General features: G+C 34.0%; 1 protein-coding gene across 1 annotated transcript; it reads right to left on the bottom strand.

Annotated features, from left to right (window-relative positions):
• Nucleotides 1-7,265: 7,265 nt before the first annotated feature.
• On the bottom strand, nucleotides 7,266-7,748 carry LOC140839198 (uncharacterized). Its single transcript, XM_073205828.1, has one exon. It carries the CDS (start codon nucleotides 7,746-7,748, stop codon nucleotides 7,266-7,268), a length of 483 nt encoding a protein of 160 aa, XP_073061929.1.
• Between the last annotated feature and the right edge of the window lie 13,450 nt (nucleotides 7,749-21,198).

The raw sequence follows: 21,198 nt of genomic DNA, 5'->3' as shown, positions 1-21,198 counted from the left end.
CGGTCAAAAACATGACCTTCCCAACGCAATGAGGCACTGTCTAGTCCAAGGCCATAGGCTAAAAGCCAACTGAGAACTCGAACGAGCCACCGAACCGACGCAGCAAGCTGCTGTCCAGAAATTCCAGCAGCTGCGCTTGGGTTGCTTGTGTCGTTTGCGAGGCTAATTGCCATTGGGGCTTGAACCACCGACCAAAAACTCTTACCAAAATCCCAAAGAATGATTTGAACCATGGCTAAGGGCCCTAGGCCAGCCACCATTCGAAATATTCCAACAACATCAGAAAAGTTCAACCGAGAACACTCATACATGCGTGTGCGGTGTCTTGCTTCGTTTGTTGTCTCGTGTCGTTCCAATGGCCATTTGATTGACCATGGCACAATCTAGACATCTAGGGGCCTGGTATGAACCGTGGTTAGGGGCCATAGGCCAAACAAGATCCACACCATCCCTCAAAACCAAATGTTACACTTGCTGAATTCGAAAAGGGCGAAGGGGCTGTTCTTGTTGTTTAATTTAAAACCGATTCACCATGGACCAAGCCACCAAAAGGGCGATTTATTCACATCTTAGACATGCTAGGGAAGTGATCTAACCATGGCTATAGGCCTTTTGGGGCAGCCATGATCAGAAACCTTTCCCTTGACCATAATCTGAATTTTTCGAAACTCATATGGACACAAATGGGAGGTTGATGTCATCTTCGTGTTTCCAGCATGCATGGGGTTGAATGAGTGGACCAACATGGTCCTAATGCATCCTAATACATGTCTAGATGTCGCTTTGGGAGCCTGGAACCGAACCAATACCTGAAACCCACAAAACAAAGCAACCCGTGAAGAGCATTATGAAAGTCGAAAAATTCTGCATGTTTTATTTCAAAATGTTCTTGACATATTTCGGTTTTTGCATGAAATGATGATCATGTAATATAAAAATAATGATAGTAGGACTTGATTGAAGAGTCAATGAAGAATATATGCATGCCTGGTTTCGTTTGAAAGAAAAACGAAAGAATGAGACGATTCGGCGCGGAGAAGATGGAGTGATCTTCCTTCCTTCCTTCTACTCAATTTTCTCTCTAGTTTTCTCTAGTGCTAGCTCACAATTTTTCTCTCAATTTAACTCTGAATTTCGAAGTAATGGAGAGGGAGGGAATGGTTTGGAGAGTGAGGGGAGATCCAATAATAAATGAATTCAAATGGTATGACCAAGTCTCCTCTCTTTTGAATTTTGAATTGGTTGATATCAAATGATTTTTGGAGGGATCTAGAATGAGGTGTGGCTGAATTCTCATGCTATCTAGACTAGGATAATGCTTATTAGTTAATTAATTATGGTTGCTCAATAATTAAAAATATTAGCATGCTAAAACAACAAAGAGTGGGTCAAAGGGTGAGTTGGCCATTGAAATGCTTAATATTCTAAGGTGGCCGAAATCATCAATAAAAAATTAAGGGAAATTTTGATTATTTACTAAATTTATAACCCTTAAAAGCCTCACCTATCATTTAATTAATTTAGTGAACTAATCCCTTAATTAAGGATATTAAATTAATTTATTTTCTACTCACCTCAAGTAACTTAAATAATTCCTTAAACTTCTTTATTAACTTAAATTAACTTACTTGCTAGCTAAAATAAATTCTGGAAATGATTTCTAAATCTTAAATTTTATCTCTAAACTCCAACTCCAGTCCGGCCTCACTGAATTAACTGAAATGATAAAAATCAAACTACTATGATAAAATAATTAAATTAAAGAAAAGCATTTAAATACTCATGCAATAAAAATCATTTTAATTTAAATACTAGAATTATGCATGGCTTATACGTAGTCTAATTTACGAGTTCTAGAAAAAAAGCTCGTGTTGTTCGTCGTTCATTCGTCCAACGTCGCATTCTCGCCAAAGATCATATATTCGAGCGTTATAACGCAAAGGCACGTTTCCTAATCACTTTTAAACATCATACAAATAATAATAATATGTGTGTTTTAATTTTTTATGCATGAATAAAATAGATATTCGATAATTTTTACGGTAGAATGTTTATACGACATTTCTGAGCTTTTATGAAATACGTTTTGAATCCAACGAGTACGCTCCCAAAGTAGGATTTTATATGAATGCTTATTGGTTAAAACATGATAAAATTTAATAGAAAACAGGCTGGAACCGTGGGACAAGAAACAAAGACAAGAACCGTGGGTTTGGTTGGATTGTACAATTCAAGGAACTCGGTTCTTATGCATGGGGGCAGGTGGCTCGACCGTGTCTGGATGTTGGGTCCTAGGGGTCATGTTTAGGTTTTGGGAAGAGTCCTAGGAGGGCCAGGGCTCGAGTCATGGGCTGGGGAAGAGTCCACGTGAAGTGGAACTCTTCCCCACGCATGCGTGTATACAGCAGCGGCCAAGGGGCGCGCTGGTGGGGCTTGGTCAAGCTAGGTAGGTCCATCAGGGTCCTAGGGTGATGGGCAGGGGTCAGGCCAGGGCTTGGTACAGGCCGGTGCGTTGTGGCTTGATCAGACGTGGAAATCATGAGGGAAGCAAGCGCGCGGCTGCTGTTCACTTCCAGGTGGTTCGCGCGCAAGTTCAAGGGCTTGGGCTGGTCTGGGAAAGGTCTGGGCGAGGTCTACGGATGGCTGGGGTGTGGTGGGCTCGGTGGCTGCTGTTGTGGTAGAGCCCTAGTAGGCTACAACTCCAGAAGCGCATGAAGGTGAAGAACGTGCAACCTGTGCAGATTTCATGGGTTCGCTGCTTGGGTCCTAGGGCTTGGGATGGTATGTGCTGGGTCTGGGCTTGGTCCAGGGATGGTTAGGGTCATGAGAGGTCAAGTGGTTAAGGGCTGGAAGAGTCCTAGTTGGGTTAGGAGTCCTTGATATGCAAGGTGACTCACGCACACACACATGCAGAATTGGTCTACTCTCCAGGTGAGTTTGAGCGAGCTAGGTTCTGGTTCTTTTGGCTGGGCTTGGTCAAGAGGGTGCCTAGGTGGGTTGGCTTGGGTTTGGATCGAGGTGGATTGGGCGTGGCTTGAGTATTTTGGGAGATTTCTCGGTGTATTCGAGTGAGGGTCATTATTTTGAATTAAAGAACTAAAATTGGAACCATGGGTCCAAGTGTGTGGTTCATGGCTCACAAGGGTATAATAAATAATAAAAATGTTATGTTTGCAATATGGTATCAAAATAACGAGTGTTGGATTTATCCGAGATTTAATCGCATCACGAAACGTTTGTTAAATAATTAATTAGAATACCTAGATTTAAGCCTGGTAAAATTATGAAAAAATGTATGTTTAGCTTAAATAATTATTTAAGGTAAGCCCATGTCATTAAATGTGAGAAAAAGATAAAATCGAAAATTTTTACGTCCAAGGGCAAAACGATAATTTTACACTTAAGAAAATATGAAAAAGTTTGGCAACGTCTCGAAGGATCATAATTCTTGTTAAATGAAATTTTATGATTTATGATGATTTTGATGATAATATATATTTTTAAGAGTTATTGTAAAGCTGTGCAATTTTTATTGTCTAAAATGCTATTTTTGGAAAGTTATGCTATTTTATGATTTTTAAGGAAAAATATTTTGAGGGATGTGAATTGACTGTGATATGATATATGATTTGTGGGGGATCCGTTTATGTGTGGACGGTGAACTTACAATTTTATGGGGATGTCGTGAGGGGAAAATGCCCCAGAAGGAGCCCATTTACTGGAAATAGCCCCAGAGGGAACCCATTTAAGGGAAAAAGCCCCAGAATGAACCCGTATATTTTTAAATAATTTTTAAAGGATTTATTTATGGTTAAAGTTATTTTAAAATGATTTTACTATTTATGATTTAATTATGCTTAAATGATTTTAATTGGTTTATTTATGTTCAAAAGTTATTTTAAATAAAAGTATGATTTTTAATGCATGTGATTGTATATGTATTATTTGCTATTCAGGTTTAGAACGTGCTGAGTTTTTAGACTCACTAGGTTTGTATGATGCATGATCTGATGATTTATGGGAGCCGGTGATGATTGAGTGGATCGAGTGCAGTAGTACACACAAGAGAGCCTTTATGTTTCCGCACTAGCTAGATAGATTAATGATTTAAAGATTATGTTAATTATTTTTATTAGAGATATTTTTTATGCTTTGTTTTATTGTTATTTGATCTTTTTAAAAATCAATTTAGGAATTTTTGCTTAGTTGATGATTTAAGATTTATCTTATGCACTTGAGATTTCATATGTTAATTTATTATGATTGTTAGAAATGCTAAGTTATTTATTTTAGAATTTTCGAGTTATGATTTATGATTAGAAAAAAAAATTCGAGGTCATTTCATAGGACAGTCAACAATGAAATATCTAGTCTTGCCACAATTGTAGCAAGCATTTGGTTCCTCCTTGGAGACATTCTTATGAGAGTGTCTTTGGAAGTATCCCTAGTTCTTTCTCATAAATCTTCCAAACTTCTTGATGAACAATTACATGGCATCATTGCTCAGCTGCTCTACATAATTTTCAGTTGAACCAGTTGGCTCAAGTTTTAAGGCTCTGAGAGCAGTTGTAAATGGTGGAGTTGATGGTTACCCTCTCTCGTCTGTAGTTCAAATTCATATGCCTTGAGACTTGCAAATAGATCGTATAATTCCACTTTGTTAAGATCTTTGGATTCTCTCATTGCCATTGTAAGGTACAAGAATTTAATTCACGTAACCTGAATGCATGTAATCTAGGATTTTTATTTTAAAATATGGGTTAATTATTTTTATGCATTTTATGCATAAATCATACATGATAGGATTTAATTCGTGAAATTTTATGAGTTCATGTATTAGGGTTTCTAGATGCATTTCACGCTCGAACGAGGAACAGAGAAGGAGAATTTTCAGGAAAATTATTTTAATTACATGATTAATTTTTACTAATTATTATGAAGTGTTTTTAAGTGTATTTTTCAAAAATGATATTTTATTGGGTATTTCTATTTTTAACAGTACTCAAATTTTATCGAATCGGGGGACGTTTTGAGGGTTCGGCTAATATTTTCAAGAACTTTCCAACTCGAAATATTTTTCGACAGTGTGTTTGGATTTTAATGAGCCTACTTTTAAACTTGTTGGGCTTAAATATTTTTTTAGACCTTTAACTAACAAACTAGGGCCCATTAATTATTTATTAACCATTTTATTAGTATAGAATTAAACCTAAACCTTAACCTAATCATTCCCGTAGCCGACCCCCTCCCCCCCACCAATAATCAACATTCTCGTGACTTGTTGCTTCAAAGCTTTCGGTGACACCATTTTCTCCTTCAAGCAAAGAGTTTCTCCCTTAGATGGTTGGCTCCTCGTTCATTTGTCCAATAATTTTCACTAATGCACGCATTTGTATCATTCTTTACTCATCACACACGTTTTTATATTTATGGTTGTGTTCATGCATAAAGAATTCCGATCCAAGCATGTGTTTGAAAGAATTTCGGTTTCCATGTGTTTTCTTGCACCCTTTTTGTGTTACTCACGTTTTTGTGAATTCTTTGTGCAAGGGGCTGCGGTTCTTGAGTTTCTAGAGGCTGCTGGTGGTGTCAAGTTGCTGTCATGGGGTTTAGAAAATTTGCTGGACGTATACGAGTGAAGGGACGTGAGGAGGGTTCTTCGGGGGTGGCTCGAACTTTGGTGTTTCAGCGTGCAGGGTTCAACCAACACTGTAGGGACCTCGCTGAGGCTTATACCAGACCTTGGTGGGTATGAGACAAGGCTTGGAAGGGCTCGGCTCGTGCTGGAACCGTCCCAAGAGATATGGATCAAGGAGGTAGAGGCTTGGCTCGGTTTAGACGTTTTGGTGGATTAGAGATTTTAATGGGGTTGCAGCTTGTATGGGATGATTTGCGTGGGTTCAGTAGGTTCACGGGAGTCCTAGGGTGGTCTAGGTAAGGTGGAGTCGAGGCTTGATCTGTCGGTGGCGAGCTAGGACGTGAGTTGGAAGGGTGAGTATTAGGGTCAGTGGTTAATTGTGGAAGGGCCGAGAGTTCAGTATTTTTCGAGACTATCAGCCGTAGGTTTAAGAGCTCGAGGTTAAGACTTTATGACCATTATAGAGTTTATAAGGTGTGGTAAAAATTTGGAAAATTTTTGGTTAAGTTTCGGTTCGATTCGGGTTAAAACCGGGACCCTGGTCCAAGTTTTAAAACGAATCGGTTAAGCTCTGATTTTTTCTCGAGTGTACGTTTAGGAATACATTTTAAAAAAATTTGGGACATTTTAAGGAGTTTGGTAAGCTTCGGTCAATTTTAGTGGTCCAGGGGTGAAACGATAATTTTCGGGTTTCTAGGAATAAAATCGTCATTTTGCACGCAGGGTGAGATTTTGGTCTTGGCAGCGTCCTGAGCACAAATTTATGATATTTTAAATGTTTATGAATCATGTTTATGATTTTTACGCAATTATGATAAATACGTTGCTTGCTTGGTTTAAAAGAAAAGTTACGTATATGCATGTTTTATTAAGTAGTGAATATGATGTTATTTTTGAAGGATGAGAATTGGTTGTGACTGAAGATGTATATGTATACGATGACATGAGATATGATGAGATGAAACCAAGGCTCAGTGGACAGGTAATGCTGTCGCTGATGTCCATCCCCACCGCCCAGTACTGTGGTTATACGTAGATGGATCCATCGATAGAGCTGATACAATAGAGATGATACGAAAGTCACAACTAATGAACTGAATTCAATTAAAAAGAAAATGTATACATTTATGATGACATGATATGACACGTTATGATTTTACACGACACGTTTATGTTCATGTTTTTTCATGAAAGTTATGTTGAATATGATATTTTTCACTACTATGTGCCTGTATTTGTACTCGTTATTCTTGATACAGATGTGTTGAGTCTTTAGATTCACTAGGCATGTGTGATGCAGGTGAGTTCGATGTTGAGGTGACTGGAGGTGTTGAACTCTGAGTAGGCAGCTCTGGTGCGGTGACAGGACCCGAGGACCAAATGTTTTCTGCATTATGTTTTATGAGATTTGAGAGGAGATGAATATTTTCATACGTTGAAGATTTTAAGATTTTTACTCTTTTATGTTTACGTAAGATTTTGGATGAGTTTGATTAATTTAAACTGCATTAGTTTTAATGTAAAATAATTACGATTATGGTAAATTTTATTTCGAAATGTGACCTTTAAAAAAAAATTGTTTCCGCACTTTAAAACGAGAAGACGTTTCAGCCATTGTTTTTACATCTCATTCTTTGGGAAGACCACGAACAACCTTCAGTGCAATTTCTTTATTTGAATACACCTTTTTTAGTGCATTCAACCCATTGATAATACTGTTAGCTCGCTCGTCAAATTCATCCATTGATTCTCCAGTCTTCATCTTGATATTATTAAATTTATGTATTGCAACTGAGATTTTGTTTTTCTTCATTTGCTCATTTCCCTCGCACAACTGAATCAGTTTTTCCCAAATTTCTTTGATTGTTTTGCACATCTTGATTTTTCTGAAAGTAATTTTGTCCAATGTTCTATACAGAATATCCGTTGCCACATTGTCTAAGTTTGATTTCCTCTTGTCTTCAATTGTCCATTCTTCTCGTGGTTTTTCAATGCGGTGAGGTGCCCCATCAGTTATAGCAATAGCTGTGTTAGCTTTCATGATCTTTATAGGTCCGTCAGTTATAATGTACCACATATCGTCGTCTTTTGCAGCTATATGAGCCTGCATTCTGATTTTTCAGTCATCAAATTTCTCTCTTGAGAGTGTAGGGATTTGTTGAATGAAGACATGATGATCAGGTATAAATAGAAAATATTCAGAAACAAGATTGAAACCACTCTGATACCACTTGTTAGGATCTGTTTGATTGGTAAAAGTGTTTAGATGGGGGGGGGGGGGGGGGGGAGGTTGAAAAAACACTCTAAAATTTTTGGATCTTTTCAAAATAGTGAATCGATTTAGTGATAAACTGAATTCAAAAATCTTGTTGTCGATATCAGTCAGTTAACTAGTTTGAAGTATGAAAATAAACTAACTGATAGATTGAATACTCAAAAATAAATGAAACACTGAACACAAAGATTTTTATGGATGTTCGATGACTTAAAACACTCCTACGTCGCCCCTTCTATCACAATAATATGTTTTCCCTAAAAGACTTGGATTAATTACAGAAAATGTAATAAACCACTTTAGTTTTTAAACACTGCCACACTGAAACTCTTAGTTTCTTACAACTTATCAGTAGGCAAACTGATCATCTTTCGTCGCACAAATGATCTCAAAAGATCGAATATTTTAATGTAAAGTGCTAGTGATTTTGCTCAAATGATAGCCTGAATGCTATGAATATATCTATGAAGTGTGAGCTTTTTGTAAATATCGTAACTGATCTCGTATAACTGAATCTTTCAAAATGTTTTTTCTTTCGAAAATTCTCAATCCAAAAATCAATCTCTGCTCACTGAACTCCTCAGCTATTTATAGGATTTACTTCCAACGGTAACATTGAATGCATTAACTAATACTTATATGTTGATTTGTCCTCTCTATATGTATAAAAATTCTTCTGACAATAATATAATGTTGCAGCCTTCTTATATGGTGCTCCTTCTATTAGTTTCAGTCTGTTGCAGATGATTTTTCGATTGATAGTTGAGCTAAGTGATGACGTGTCAAACTGATCAGGAGTTCGACTACTTGAATGATCAGTTGAGCTGACTTAAGGCGTCCTGTTCAGTTCTAATTGATATTTTAGTTGAATTTACAGTTCAGTTAACTTGGTTTAGTTCGATTGCATCCGATTATTTAACTCATTAATCTTCAGTTCGGATGACTTCAGTTCGGACAACATCAGTTTAGATAGCTTCAGTTCGAATTACTTCAATTGAGTGGTTTCAATTTAGCTGATCAGTTATGCAAACTTTGATACTTTATTTGTCAAACTCCGAAACTTTTAATTCTAACACTATGGTCTCTGACATCAGTCCAATCTTGAACTTTACTTCTCGTTGTGAAGGAAGATCAGGAATTTCATCTAGGAAGACATCTAGAAACTCTTCAATCAATGGAATGTTTTGTATATCATCTCCTTCTGTTGATGTGTCTATGACATAGATGATGTAACCTTCACTTATTTTCTTCAAGGAACGATATAATTTCAGAGCAAAAAACAATGTTTCGGACTGAGTGCTTACCGCCTTACCAAAAATTATAGCTAGTGGTAATGGTGCAACTCAAATATTTTAAACCGCACAGCAGCTCAAGCACCACGATTCGATTGCTCTACCAAGCATAGACAATTATTGCACCCAACAATCTCCCTCCCAATAATTTCACTCCTTGCAATCAATAAGAATCGAACCCGTGACCTTGGCTCTGATACCAATTGTAGGACCGAGTGCTTACCGCTTTCCCAAAAGTTATAGTTAATGGTAATGGTGTAACTCAAATCTTTTAAACCGCACAACAGCTCAAACACCACGATTCGATCGCTATATCAAGCAGGGACAATTATTGCACCCAACACACTGGCATTGAAGGTCAAGCTCCCTCACCATTGAAAAACCAACTATCTTTTTCATATGGACGAAACTTGACATATCTGTTAGGGATCATATTTCTTGCATCTAATATACAACAAAAATTTAAAAATTTATCACATAAAATACTTGGATGCTTGTATGGATCATCTAATGCATATAAATAAGCATTCATATGGTGTTTAAGAATTCACACCTCCAAAATGAATGATGTTTGGAATTAGCTCCAACTATGTTTTATTTTAAGGAGAGTTACATCTTCTTGTAAATTACCACGAACATATATCTCTTTGAAATCCTCAATAAAGTCCACAGTTCGAATTCAAATTTCCGCACTTGATTGTATTATAAAACAAATGATATTGTGTGTTGATATGAAAAACAAACCTTGCACGCATATCCCTAAATTATATAGAGATGGACGAATGAATGCTTATGAAAGAGACGAGGGATTTCTCAATTTTTGAGTGCTGAAAGTTATGTCCAATGATAAGATCATATAACCTATTTGTAATTAGGGTTATGGACTCCAACATAATATTTGTGTCATACTAATTAAGTTGTACTAGAACTTGTATATTTCAAGTCAATCAAGACTCTCTATATGTTTTAGAACCCTATTTTGATTCATTACATAATCTCGATCGATGATTAAATATCAGCGGTGTGCCTATTATAAATAGCTCATTAGTATAATACGTGGTTTGATTATTTACCCACTAAACGCATTCAAAGCCAATGCCAATTTTGGAACACTTCCACACAAATTTGGCGGTTTTACTGTTTTTAGCGATCTCTCGCTCACTTTCGAAAATGGTTTGGAATACTTCCACACAAAGTATCGCCCCATAATTCCTTAGACATCACTAATAGTGCGTGTAAGAACCAATATATTATTATTAGCGTAAATACGATCTTTTCATCACATATATTCCGATCGAATCTACAACCAATGATATATCTAAGATTTCTCGAGATTCGAAAACCATTTGAAGCATTTCAGAGTATAATAGTGACATCACATGTGTAAAGAGAAAACCCCTTCTATCTATAGCACACATATTTCTCTGACCAAAAACTTCATGCACTATTATCTCTTCACATTATATAGGTTATCCACACTGCTAGCAGTTAATCCACGACTACAATTCACTGGTTCTTCTATGTTTTGTAACTACACCTAATCTCACCAATTGATGACCTTTATGGAGTCAGTAAACGATAAAAGCATAGCACTAGCATGTAAAGTCTCAATGTTATCTCGGGTCATAAAGATTAATGGTATACAACCATAACCACATAATTATGCACTCGATAAATTGTAACAACTTAGAAAATCCGAGTAAGGGTATTCATTTTATGAGTACTCATTTGTATGTTTGAACATCTCTTTGTTCATACCAATAAATGTAGTACACAATATCATTGCTCCTATCATCAAGCACGATATATTTTTATCTTTCTTCTAGATGGCTGAATCAACTAAGAATGCGTTTAGAATATACAATAATTAAATATGTGTTTCATGACATCCATCAAATATACGATCTCGTATTTTATATATTATAGCATAGTAATTTTTTTTTATCTATGCAGATTGCATAGTTTTCCAAAAAAATATAAATTAAATTAAAATAAAGATTATTTTATAAAGATCTAATGAAATTTCTTGCCCACAGTTTGCTTTCTAGACGCCAACTCTAACAAAGTCGCTTATAGCAATCCAAGGTTGCTCTATACTTGGTTAGAAAGTATGTTCTTACGATACAATAGCAATCTTTCATGGCTAGAATCATTAAATTGACAGACATGCATTTCCCTTTGAATTCTAACAATCACATTAGGCGCTTAGCGAGCACTTTTAAACCCATAGGTATAGATATACAGACATCAAATCGTCTAGGGACACATATGTTAGTATATATTTCTTATCGAATCTGGAGAAAATAAGTAAATGCATGTGATGCTCTAGCGTCTATCAAGATTTTGCACGAGCCCTATCGCATTTTGTGATAATCCAGTACCAAACATCTCAAATTTAGATCCTCACTTTATCGGGGAGAAAGTTTTTGCAAAGTCCTTGAATGTTCAACATGTTCCTTCGTTCGACCAAAGTGCAGACATTTTTACTAAGCCTTCGACAGCCGTAGCATTTACTTGTTTAAAATCCAAGCTTCAAGTGGTCTGCTCACCGCTGCTTAGCTTGAGCGAGCAAGTCAAGTAATATGAAGATTTGGAAGCCTATATTGAGCAAGGTTCTAAAAAGCGTGAAGCGCCCCGAAGCGTGAATGTCGAGCTTCAAGCTTTTCAAGCTTAAGCGAGATTAGCACATGCTTAAGCGTGAAAAAGCGTTTTTTATATTCAGTGTAATTGTAATTATCTCAAACCAATAAATAGATAAAATAATACATAAATATGATAAATTTTATGTCTGATGCATTAATTCTCATATTTATAAAATCATAAAATATCAAAATTACAATCTTAATTTGTTTTTGCAACTATAACACATTAAAAATATTAAATATTTGTCAAATCATTATCAGACACGCTTAATCATAATTAAAATTAAAAAATAAACATCGAAATTATAAACCTAATTTGTTACTTTCAAAATAAAAAAATTAATAGATGCGATTAATTGTGGTTAAACACGCTTAATTAAACACCTTAATTATACTTAATTCGGTCAAACTACAGTTTGACTGCTTTTTTACGCTTTCTCCGAAGCGGGGCGTTTTTTCCAAGCTTCAAGCTTAAGCGAGCTTAAGCGAGTTTTTTAGAACACTGATATTGAGTTCAGTGCCCATTAAAATAAATCCAATAAAGAAAAATATATGGTAAGCCCAATTCGAAAATCGGAGTTCAAAAGGAAAGCCCAATTATGCGTCCAATAATTTCTACGGAATCGGAATTTGCTCATTCAATGAGGTAATTTAGTAGAGAGCAACAAACGCAGAAGCAGAGAAAATAAATAAATAAATAAAAATTTAAAATATATACAATTTGATATTTGAAAAATAGAAAAAAAAAAATCACAATGGCACAGAGAAATCTCAAATAATTTTATGAATATTTGATAAAAACTATTATGAGGAGGCATGAACGATGCATAGACAAATAATATTATATAATTTTTGAAATTATTTTGGTACTCAAAATATTTAGGTTTTTTTTTCCAATTAGTTATATAAACAAATAAAGGCGATTAACTAACAAAAAATATTTTCATCCATAAGCTTGTCACCTTTGTAAACCAATTTAGCAGTATGCATAATTCTAAGTTAAATAAACCAATCTCCAACATTTCATAAAATTTTGTGTCTTAATCAAAAATAAAAACTTTTATCAAACGGTCTCACGAATTTTTATCTATGAGACGAACCAACTCTACCGATATGAACAATAAAAAGTAATACTTTTAGCATAAAAAATAATACTTTTTCATAAATGACTCAAATAAAATATATGTCTCACAAAATACGACATATAAAACCGTCTTACACAAGTTTTTGTCTTTATCAAACAGTGTGGGTGGAAACAACACCTCAAAGGATTATCTTTTGGACTTAAAGAAATAAAATAAAATGATGTTTACTACCATTCTCATTCTCACATTTCTTTTATAATAATAACAAATTTTTAAATTATTTTTCTTGTATATTATAAAATATTCAACACAAAAATTTCATATGAGACATTCTTAGAAGTCAATATTGTGACACGTGTATTTTATTTAGATCACTGATAAAATATTATCATTTTTATGTCAAAAAAAATTATTTTTTATTATAAATATAAATAAAATTAAGTCACAAATATTTTCCCATCAATCACTTTCTTGATATATATCATTTAATGTTATCCCTCTTTGAATAGAAAGTAAAACATATTCACATGTCAGCCTCTTCTTTTTCAAGGATAAAAAAGGGGTGAATTATTGAATATTCTGTTGTGCTTACATTTGTCTTCTTCGTGTAAGTGTACCTAATAGATTTGATGTGTGATTGCGGACAATACCGAATTAGGTTAAAAGTATCCCTTTTATTAATCTTTTTTATTACAATTATTATTATATCTTTAAAAATTATCATCTTAATATTATTATATTTTTTTAAAAAAAAGTTGCAAAGTGAACAAAGACATTTGGCGACATGGGTAATATTAAATTGTAACTCTATTTCAAATAATTACTACGTGAATATATGATCACCCTACAAGGAGTTTAAGAGTAAAAGAGAAAATGTGCATTTCGATAGTATATATTTTACGTCTTTGATTATCTATAATGTCAAATTTCAATGTTAATATGCTATTTTTTTCAATTTTTATCATATTTTCGACGTGATGCTGACGTATGACGTGAGTGTAGCAGTGAATGACGCTCGCATGTACTACATGATGTCAACATTTGTGGTGAAAAAGACTAAAATTGTAATATTTCAGTTTAAAATTAGGAGTATCAAAATCAGACACGACCCATCAACCCGACACGGTTCAACCCGAAAAAAATCAAGTTTAGGTTTGGGATTTTCGGGTTCGGGTCAAATCGAGTTGGACGCGATAGCTGACCCAAAAAAATGATCAGATTGGGTTGGGTTCGGGTTGACCTGAAAATTTTAATTTTTTTTAAAAATATAATTAATAAATATTGCCTACATTTTTATATATTTTATGTCTGATAAAATATTTATTGTATATTTATATCATAACTTTTCATAATTTAATATTTATTTTGAATATTTTTTATTATTTAAACAATTGTTTATTTGATTTAGTAAATTTATTTTATTTTTTTTACAATTAGACTTTCAAATTTAAATCATATATATGAGAGATATTTGTTATTATGTGTTTAAATTAAATTTTATTATTATTATTATTATTATTATTATTATTATTATTATTATTATTATTATTTTGAGTTTTCTTTAAAAAAAAATATTCAAATCGGGTTGATCGGTTTGATTTAGGTTAAGAGTTTTCGGGTTGGGTTCGGTAGAACAATTTTTGAATAGTAATATTATTCAACCCGACCAACTCAGCGGAATAGATACCCTTACTTAAAAATGAACCCAAAAAAAAAAAAAACTAACATTTCGTACAAAAATTGTAATTTACCCATAGTAAGTAAAATAAATAATTTGGAATAAATTTGTGTTGACTAAAAGTAAAAGGTGGGAAGTATGAGTGGAGTGGTTGAGGGGGAGTTGTTTGTCTTTAATGCAAAAAGGTTGAAATTCGGGCAAGTAGCATAAAGTTGTAAAGGTAATGTTGATTGTAGGAAACAAAACAAAACGACAGCCTTTCCCTTGGTTTAATTTTCTTGCATGCACCAAACAAAGTACATTTGTAAATTATTATTATTATATTTTAAAAGGATAATGATGCAAAAGATATTATATTAAGTTATTTTTATAAATAAGAATATATAAAAGTACCTCTCACGATTTTTCATTTTTAGATTCTGGCATGGATCGATCCGATTTATATTTGGATTTAAAAATAATACTTGTCACATTAATAGTTGTACTATTTAATCCGTCAGTTTAGTTTACATATTCGTTTAATAAAATTGATTCGTAAAACGATCTTACGAAAATTTTTGTAATTTCTATATTTGAGCTGAGAGATCCTGCTTGATTTCAATAAAATCGGTTATACCCGCAATATTAGTTTTTTGGGTTTTTTAAACATAATATAATACTTTTCAAAAAGTTTATCAAAATATAATATATTTTTTTATAATTTATCAAATTATGGTAAAATAAATTATAAATTAAAAAAGTACGCAACAGGCGAGGCAGCAAAATTAAAATTAATTCTGGCTCCTCCACCTCTTTTACACACGGGAGTACAAAAGTTATATTATATATTTGTATAAATTTATATTTTTTATATTTATGAGCATTTTATTTTTTAACTGTATTAATCAAAATATTTGTTTAATAATTTTTTTATATAAATATAAATCTAACATATTTTTAATACTATTTTGATTGATTTTTTATTTTATTAAATTTAATGATTTAAATAAATTAGACTAATTCTTTTCAGTTGATTGCATTTTTAATTATTTCTGGGTTCTCAAATGCAGGAAGTGCGCTCACGTAAGAAGTGCCTTCAATACCCCGAAAATAATTAAAAATGCTATCAACTAAAAATAATTAGTCCGATTTATTTATAACATTTGATATAATCAGTAGGGGAGTCGTTTTTGAAATGTTCAAAAATGAACCGGATAACAAAAAATTATATTTAGTTCGGTTTAAAACTGAGTGGATGAAACTCAAAATAATCATTATAAAAAATGGTTAAACATTTTGAAAAGCATTTGAAAAATATGCAAGTTAAATAATAAAAATAGTTTGGTTGAAACATTTTATCAAACATTTTATCTGTAATATTTTGATTTGAAAGACACATAAAATACTTCTAATAATAGATCTAAAAAGAGAAACAATAGAGAATTAAGTTAATTTTCCGATCATTTTGTCTGCTGGTCATTTAGTTAACTGGTTTGAAAAATAATATTTAACATTGCAGTTCGTCAGTTTTTCATCTTGACTACATTTGAATTCCAACTTCTCAAATCTTTCTAATTGACATCTACTAGCTGTACGTTTGAGTAAATATATTATAAACACAATAATAAGTTTTATAAACATCAAAATAAATAATGTTATAATTTTCGCAACCCAACATCAAATTATATATTAATTTTCCTGCTCTTCCGACGTTCAAGAAGTGATAGAAGCCAAAAAGTTATTTTTAATTTTCATTTTGTTGCCCAGTGAACCGTAATTTTTTAAAAATTTTTAATTTATTTTTATTATAATTTGATATTATCAAAAACACCAAAATGTGATAAATTTTTTTTAAAAGTATTATAATCTGTTAAAAAAAACCCTTGGTTTTTGGTTATTTATCAAGGTCTCTATATATTAGAGGGTTGTTTAATTAAAGAGTCATCTACAATGATGTTTCGATTTTAAAAAAAAAAAATTAATGAAATAAATTGAAATATTTATTTTGTGATGGCCGTATAATAAATAAGAGGGTCACGATCTGTCCATTTCCTGGCCATAATTGTCTATTTCATGGACAAACTTGTTAGCAAGGGCAATGGTAGGATAGCGTCGTGTAATAAATACTATCAAACTATAACAAGAGTGCTAATAAATGAAAACACATGCATGGTTCATGGTTTAATTAAGATTATTGCTTATGTTTTTCTATAACAATTTTTGGGTTTGAATCTAATTTTAAAAAAAATCATTTCAATCATAATATGTGTTCATATTTCGTAACAATTTTTCAAATTAATTCAATATATTAAAGATAATATAAAAACTAAACGAATAAAAAGATCAAACATGTGCAAAATGATAACTAAATATAACTCGTCTTACACTTTTAGAGATTAAAATAATCAAGTTTGTATAATCAACTTGTTCAATAATTTCTTTTTTGATTGATAGCATTGTCAATATATTCGATATTTCTTCTGACATGATTGATCAGAGAATGTTTTGATGAGCCTTAACTTTGAAAACTCTGTTGTGCACTTGTTAATGTAACCGGAACAATTAATAAGATTTTATAAGCAATATGATCATTTGAAAAACATTCATCATTTTTCTTCTCGTAATTCACTATATCAATAGTCGATTTCGCTTATATTAATAATGAGCACTTCAAGAATGTCAAATCTGAAATAGACCGTCCCCATTACCATCGTTACAATCCTTATGAGTCAGAGAATTTTCATGATTCTTGCAATATTTCAACAAGGTTTTTATCGTCTATGTTATGATTTAAACATGTGTTTTTTGACCAAAATTGTGTCTATGTTCATATATAAAGTCCAATGTGAGCGCATGCACTACTATCTAAAATGGTGGTTAACAAAGTTTGAATTTATATTTGACTTTCACATTTGAAGAGTTTGCTATATATAGAGCTCATTTGCTAGATAGCTCATCCAAGCCTTCTAATTTCCCATGCTCGAGAGCAACTCAAATTGGAAAAAAATTAAGTGTTATTTTATACTCGGAATGTGATTTTGAAATATTGAGCGTTTTGTATACATTTGTAATTGTCTCCCTATAATAAAGATTTGTGGTAGTTTCGTGGACATAACCTATATTGAGTGAACCACGTAAATCTTAATATTCTTGTCGATTATTTTATTCCCGATTTTATGTACTATATTATTATTATAATCACAACATTTCGGTATATTAATCAATAACTAATTTGTCTGATCTTCCACATCAAATTTTTTTTAAAAGATTTTTGGCTAAGGCTAGAGAAACGATGGCTTAAGATGATGGATCGGGACAGGGAATCAACAAGTTAAACGGAAAAGATTTTTTGTTCTAGCGGTTACATATTAGAGATTATCAGTATAGCAAGAACTTGCATCAACTTCTATCAGGAAAGAAGTCGGAAAATATGGAGGATGATGACGGGGAACTCCTTGACTAACAGGAATGTGTACTTTATATCTAATGGGTATGCTCGACCCCTCTTTGATAGCTGGTCCTAAGTCAGGATCTAGGTGGAAAACCAAGACTTCATACCAGGGCCGACCCTCTTCTTTTAATCTAACCTCATCGGTCTTTAATTGCCTCAGTATTTTAGATCTTTCTGCTCGGGTTTCAGGAGGAAATGGTTCTGGACCTTCTTCTAAAGGTTCAGATGGTCCAGGATCAGACGTAGAGGGGTCATACTAGGCTATGGAGGGTCCTGGCTCAGTTGTTTGAGGTAAATGATCATCTGAATAGTCTAGTAATTCCTGAACATAGGATTCATCGGGGGAAGAGATCTCTAAATGACCAAACTTATTGAAAGGGAGTCAGATGGTAAGTGGTCGGGCGTACGAAATATGGTCGGGGAAGCTCTCGAAATTTCAACATGGTAATGGCTCGAAAAAATAAAAGAAGAAAATTTTTCTATTTATACTCGGGGGAGTTTCATATTAGCCGTCCAATCAATATGAAATCAAGAGTCTGGAATTTATAGGGCAGATGTACAGTCACCTCGGGAGCCGGCTCGTCAGAGGTTCTGGGCCGCCCATTTATGTTTCATCTGGATCAACAACTGAACCATTCGGTATGCAACGTAGGATCAAAGAAACTCACCCCAAAAATGAAAAACACAAAGAGAAGGGCTCAGAGTTCTACCAGAATTTTTACTCTAACAGTGCCGGACCCATTAACCTATTTATTAAAGGTCCGAACTATTTATTGGAAGTCTGACACCACTCAAATGGCTGAGAAGGGTGGCTTCTAACGTAGTTAGGGAATGTGAAGACATTCTCGTCGATAAATGATGTCGACCGGGCAAATCGGGTAATAGCCGGGTGTGCAATCTGCCAAGTCTGGTGTCGGAATATCTGTGCGGTTTGAATTCTCTATAATGAATGGCTGGTGATCTGGGAAGATTGAGTTCCCTATAGCCTGAGGACTAGCGCCCGGGATGACCTGAGTATTAATCCTGAAATCACAGAACGTTAAGGGGGCGCCGGAAGTTGTTCCGGCGTATCCACTCCGACGCTTAAGTCAGTGATATACGCAAAGGAAAACTGAGAGAGAAAGTAAGAATAGTTGTGAATGCTTGTGTGTATTCAGAGAAGGGTCGATACCTCTGTGAAATACCAACGGAGGGTACTTATAGATGAAGCTGGTAGATAAATTGCCCGCAAAGTTCGGATGGTGGTCCATGACTTGGGGTCATGGGCCACGTTGCAACGTAGTGGGCCATGTACTGAGAGTGGACTTGGTCATGGAGTGTGGGAGGATGGGCTCCGCGATGTCCGGAAGACGTGGTGGTCAGGGAGAGAACGTGTCTCTTTCCCGGGTATTTTCCACCCGGGTGCCTCTGAGGTACTTTTCGGACCGGGAAGTTTTTACCCCGGGTATTGGCTAATTACTCACTGGGCGGTGGCTCGCCAAGTGGTTCATTGGGAATTCCTCAGATAACTGAGTGCACAACTTGCCGGGCGTCTGAAGATCCGGGATCCTGTTTTTCACCCCGGCTTACTGAAAGTAATTGCACTTTGATATTTTCTCTCTGCTCTGATCTTGCCCGAGTTCGAGAACCTCTCGGGTCAGGGTCTGTACCCGGGCCCGGGTTCCCTTGGGGCATCACCAATAAATAAGAGGTCCCGATAAATATGATATTCGACCAAATATCATCGAGATAAAAGCAAGAGTCATAGCCGTCATCAAAAGTTCTAGCGCCATGGTTAAAGAATCCTCTCATATGATGATTTCTATCTAAGGTAGAATTCTACTCTAGCAAGAATCTAACTCCTACAAGGTAAGTAATCCCTAAAATTCAAAGTATTGGCTACGATTTTACTCAGTCATATTCTCTTGCTCACTTAACACTACTATATCTCACTTTTAAGTTTATTCTGAACTGAAATGTCACGCCGAAAAAATCTCTAGCGCTCCCAACACTTTTTGTGTGTGTGTAGAACCCAAAACACCGACTCGACCTACTCAATTGCGAAGATTTGAATACCCGCTCTCCATATCAAACCCAAGATAAAATCCCGGTACCATCACATATGATACAAATACTCAAGTATTTGTAAATCAAATATTTCAATTGTTTGGATTCCAGAACTGTATATGTTCACATCCATGTTTAAGTATCATATTTTATAGAAATAAAAAAAGAATATCACCTAGCTAAGCGTGTAGAAGCGTCATGCGCCCTTTTGAAGCCGCCCGATAGCAACATTTTTGTCACGTCTGTTGGCTTATTTTAGGTCGATGTTTCTTTCAAAGGCGTGTCCAGATTCAAGGGAGACGCCCCTCTTTTGGAATATTAATTACGTGCATTGTGGGACTCCGATTTGTGGTTATTAAAGTCCACGGAGGCATTAAAGAGATGGGTTGTCTGTTAGCTAAAAGATACGTCAAAAGATTTATCCTGTCGACTGGAAAAATCAATTTTTTTAAATAAAAAAAATTGATTTTATAATTTCCTGGTGTATCAGCATGGCCAAAAATAATTTTTTCTTCTTATTTTTTTTATAGAATATTTAAGTAGTACTTGTTGCCTGTGTATGATATTTTACAAGTTTGACGACTTTTTAATTGATTTAAATAATTGGACCATTGCATGGCACGTTCCAGAAAATTTAGAGAGACAAATTTTTATATTTCAGAACATCATTAGAAATTTGATTTTTCTTTATGAAATTTTTAATTCGCTAATTATGTTAATTATTAAAGACCCACCAATATTTTTAACATTTAGCTAAGCTAAGAACATGTGAATATGTGTGTTTTTATTTATTATTATGACGTGAAAGTTTCGAGAGATTTGATATTCACGTACTGTTTCCAATGAGATAGTCCAATTGTTTATTATGTATAAAAATATTGAAATATTGTTTTCTAGCATGTAACGGAGGAAGTCTAAATTTTTTTAAAAAAATTTAGTTTTGACTAATCAAAATATTTGGAATCGTATGATGCAAATAACAACTATATGGTGTCTAAAGTTATTTATTTTTGTGTTTTAAAAATTGGACATCCAAATATCACTTAGTGAAGATTGTCTTTCTTTTAATTTCCAACTAACAATCAATCAGAAGTAGACTAAGGTCTATTGTG

The sequence above is a fragment of the Primulina eburnea genome, chromosome 8 (genome assembly GCF_022965805.1).
Source record: "Primulina eburnea isolate SZY01 chromosome 8, ASM2296580v1, whole genome shotgun sequence".
Classification (NCBI taxonomy): Eukaryota; Viridiplantae; Streptophyta; class Magnoliopsida; order Lamiales; family Gesneriaceae; genus Primulina; species Primulina eburnea.
Note: the sequence above shows the minus strand (reverse complement) of the source record. Positions and strands in the feature narration are given on the sequence as shown.

What these genes read in the sequence shown, in the direction of transcription:
- LOC140839198 (XM_073205828.1), bottom strand. Translation starts at nt 7,748, where the DNA reads ATGCAGGCTCATATAGCTGCAAAAGACGACGATATGTGGTACATTATA.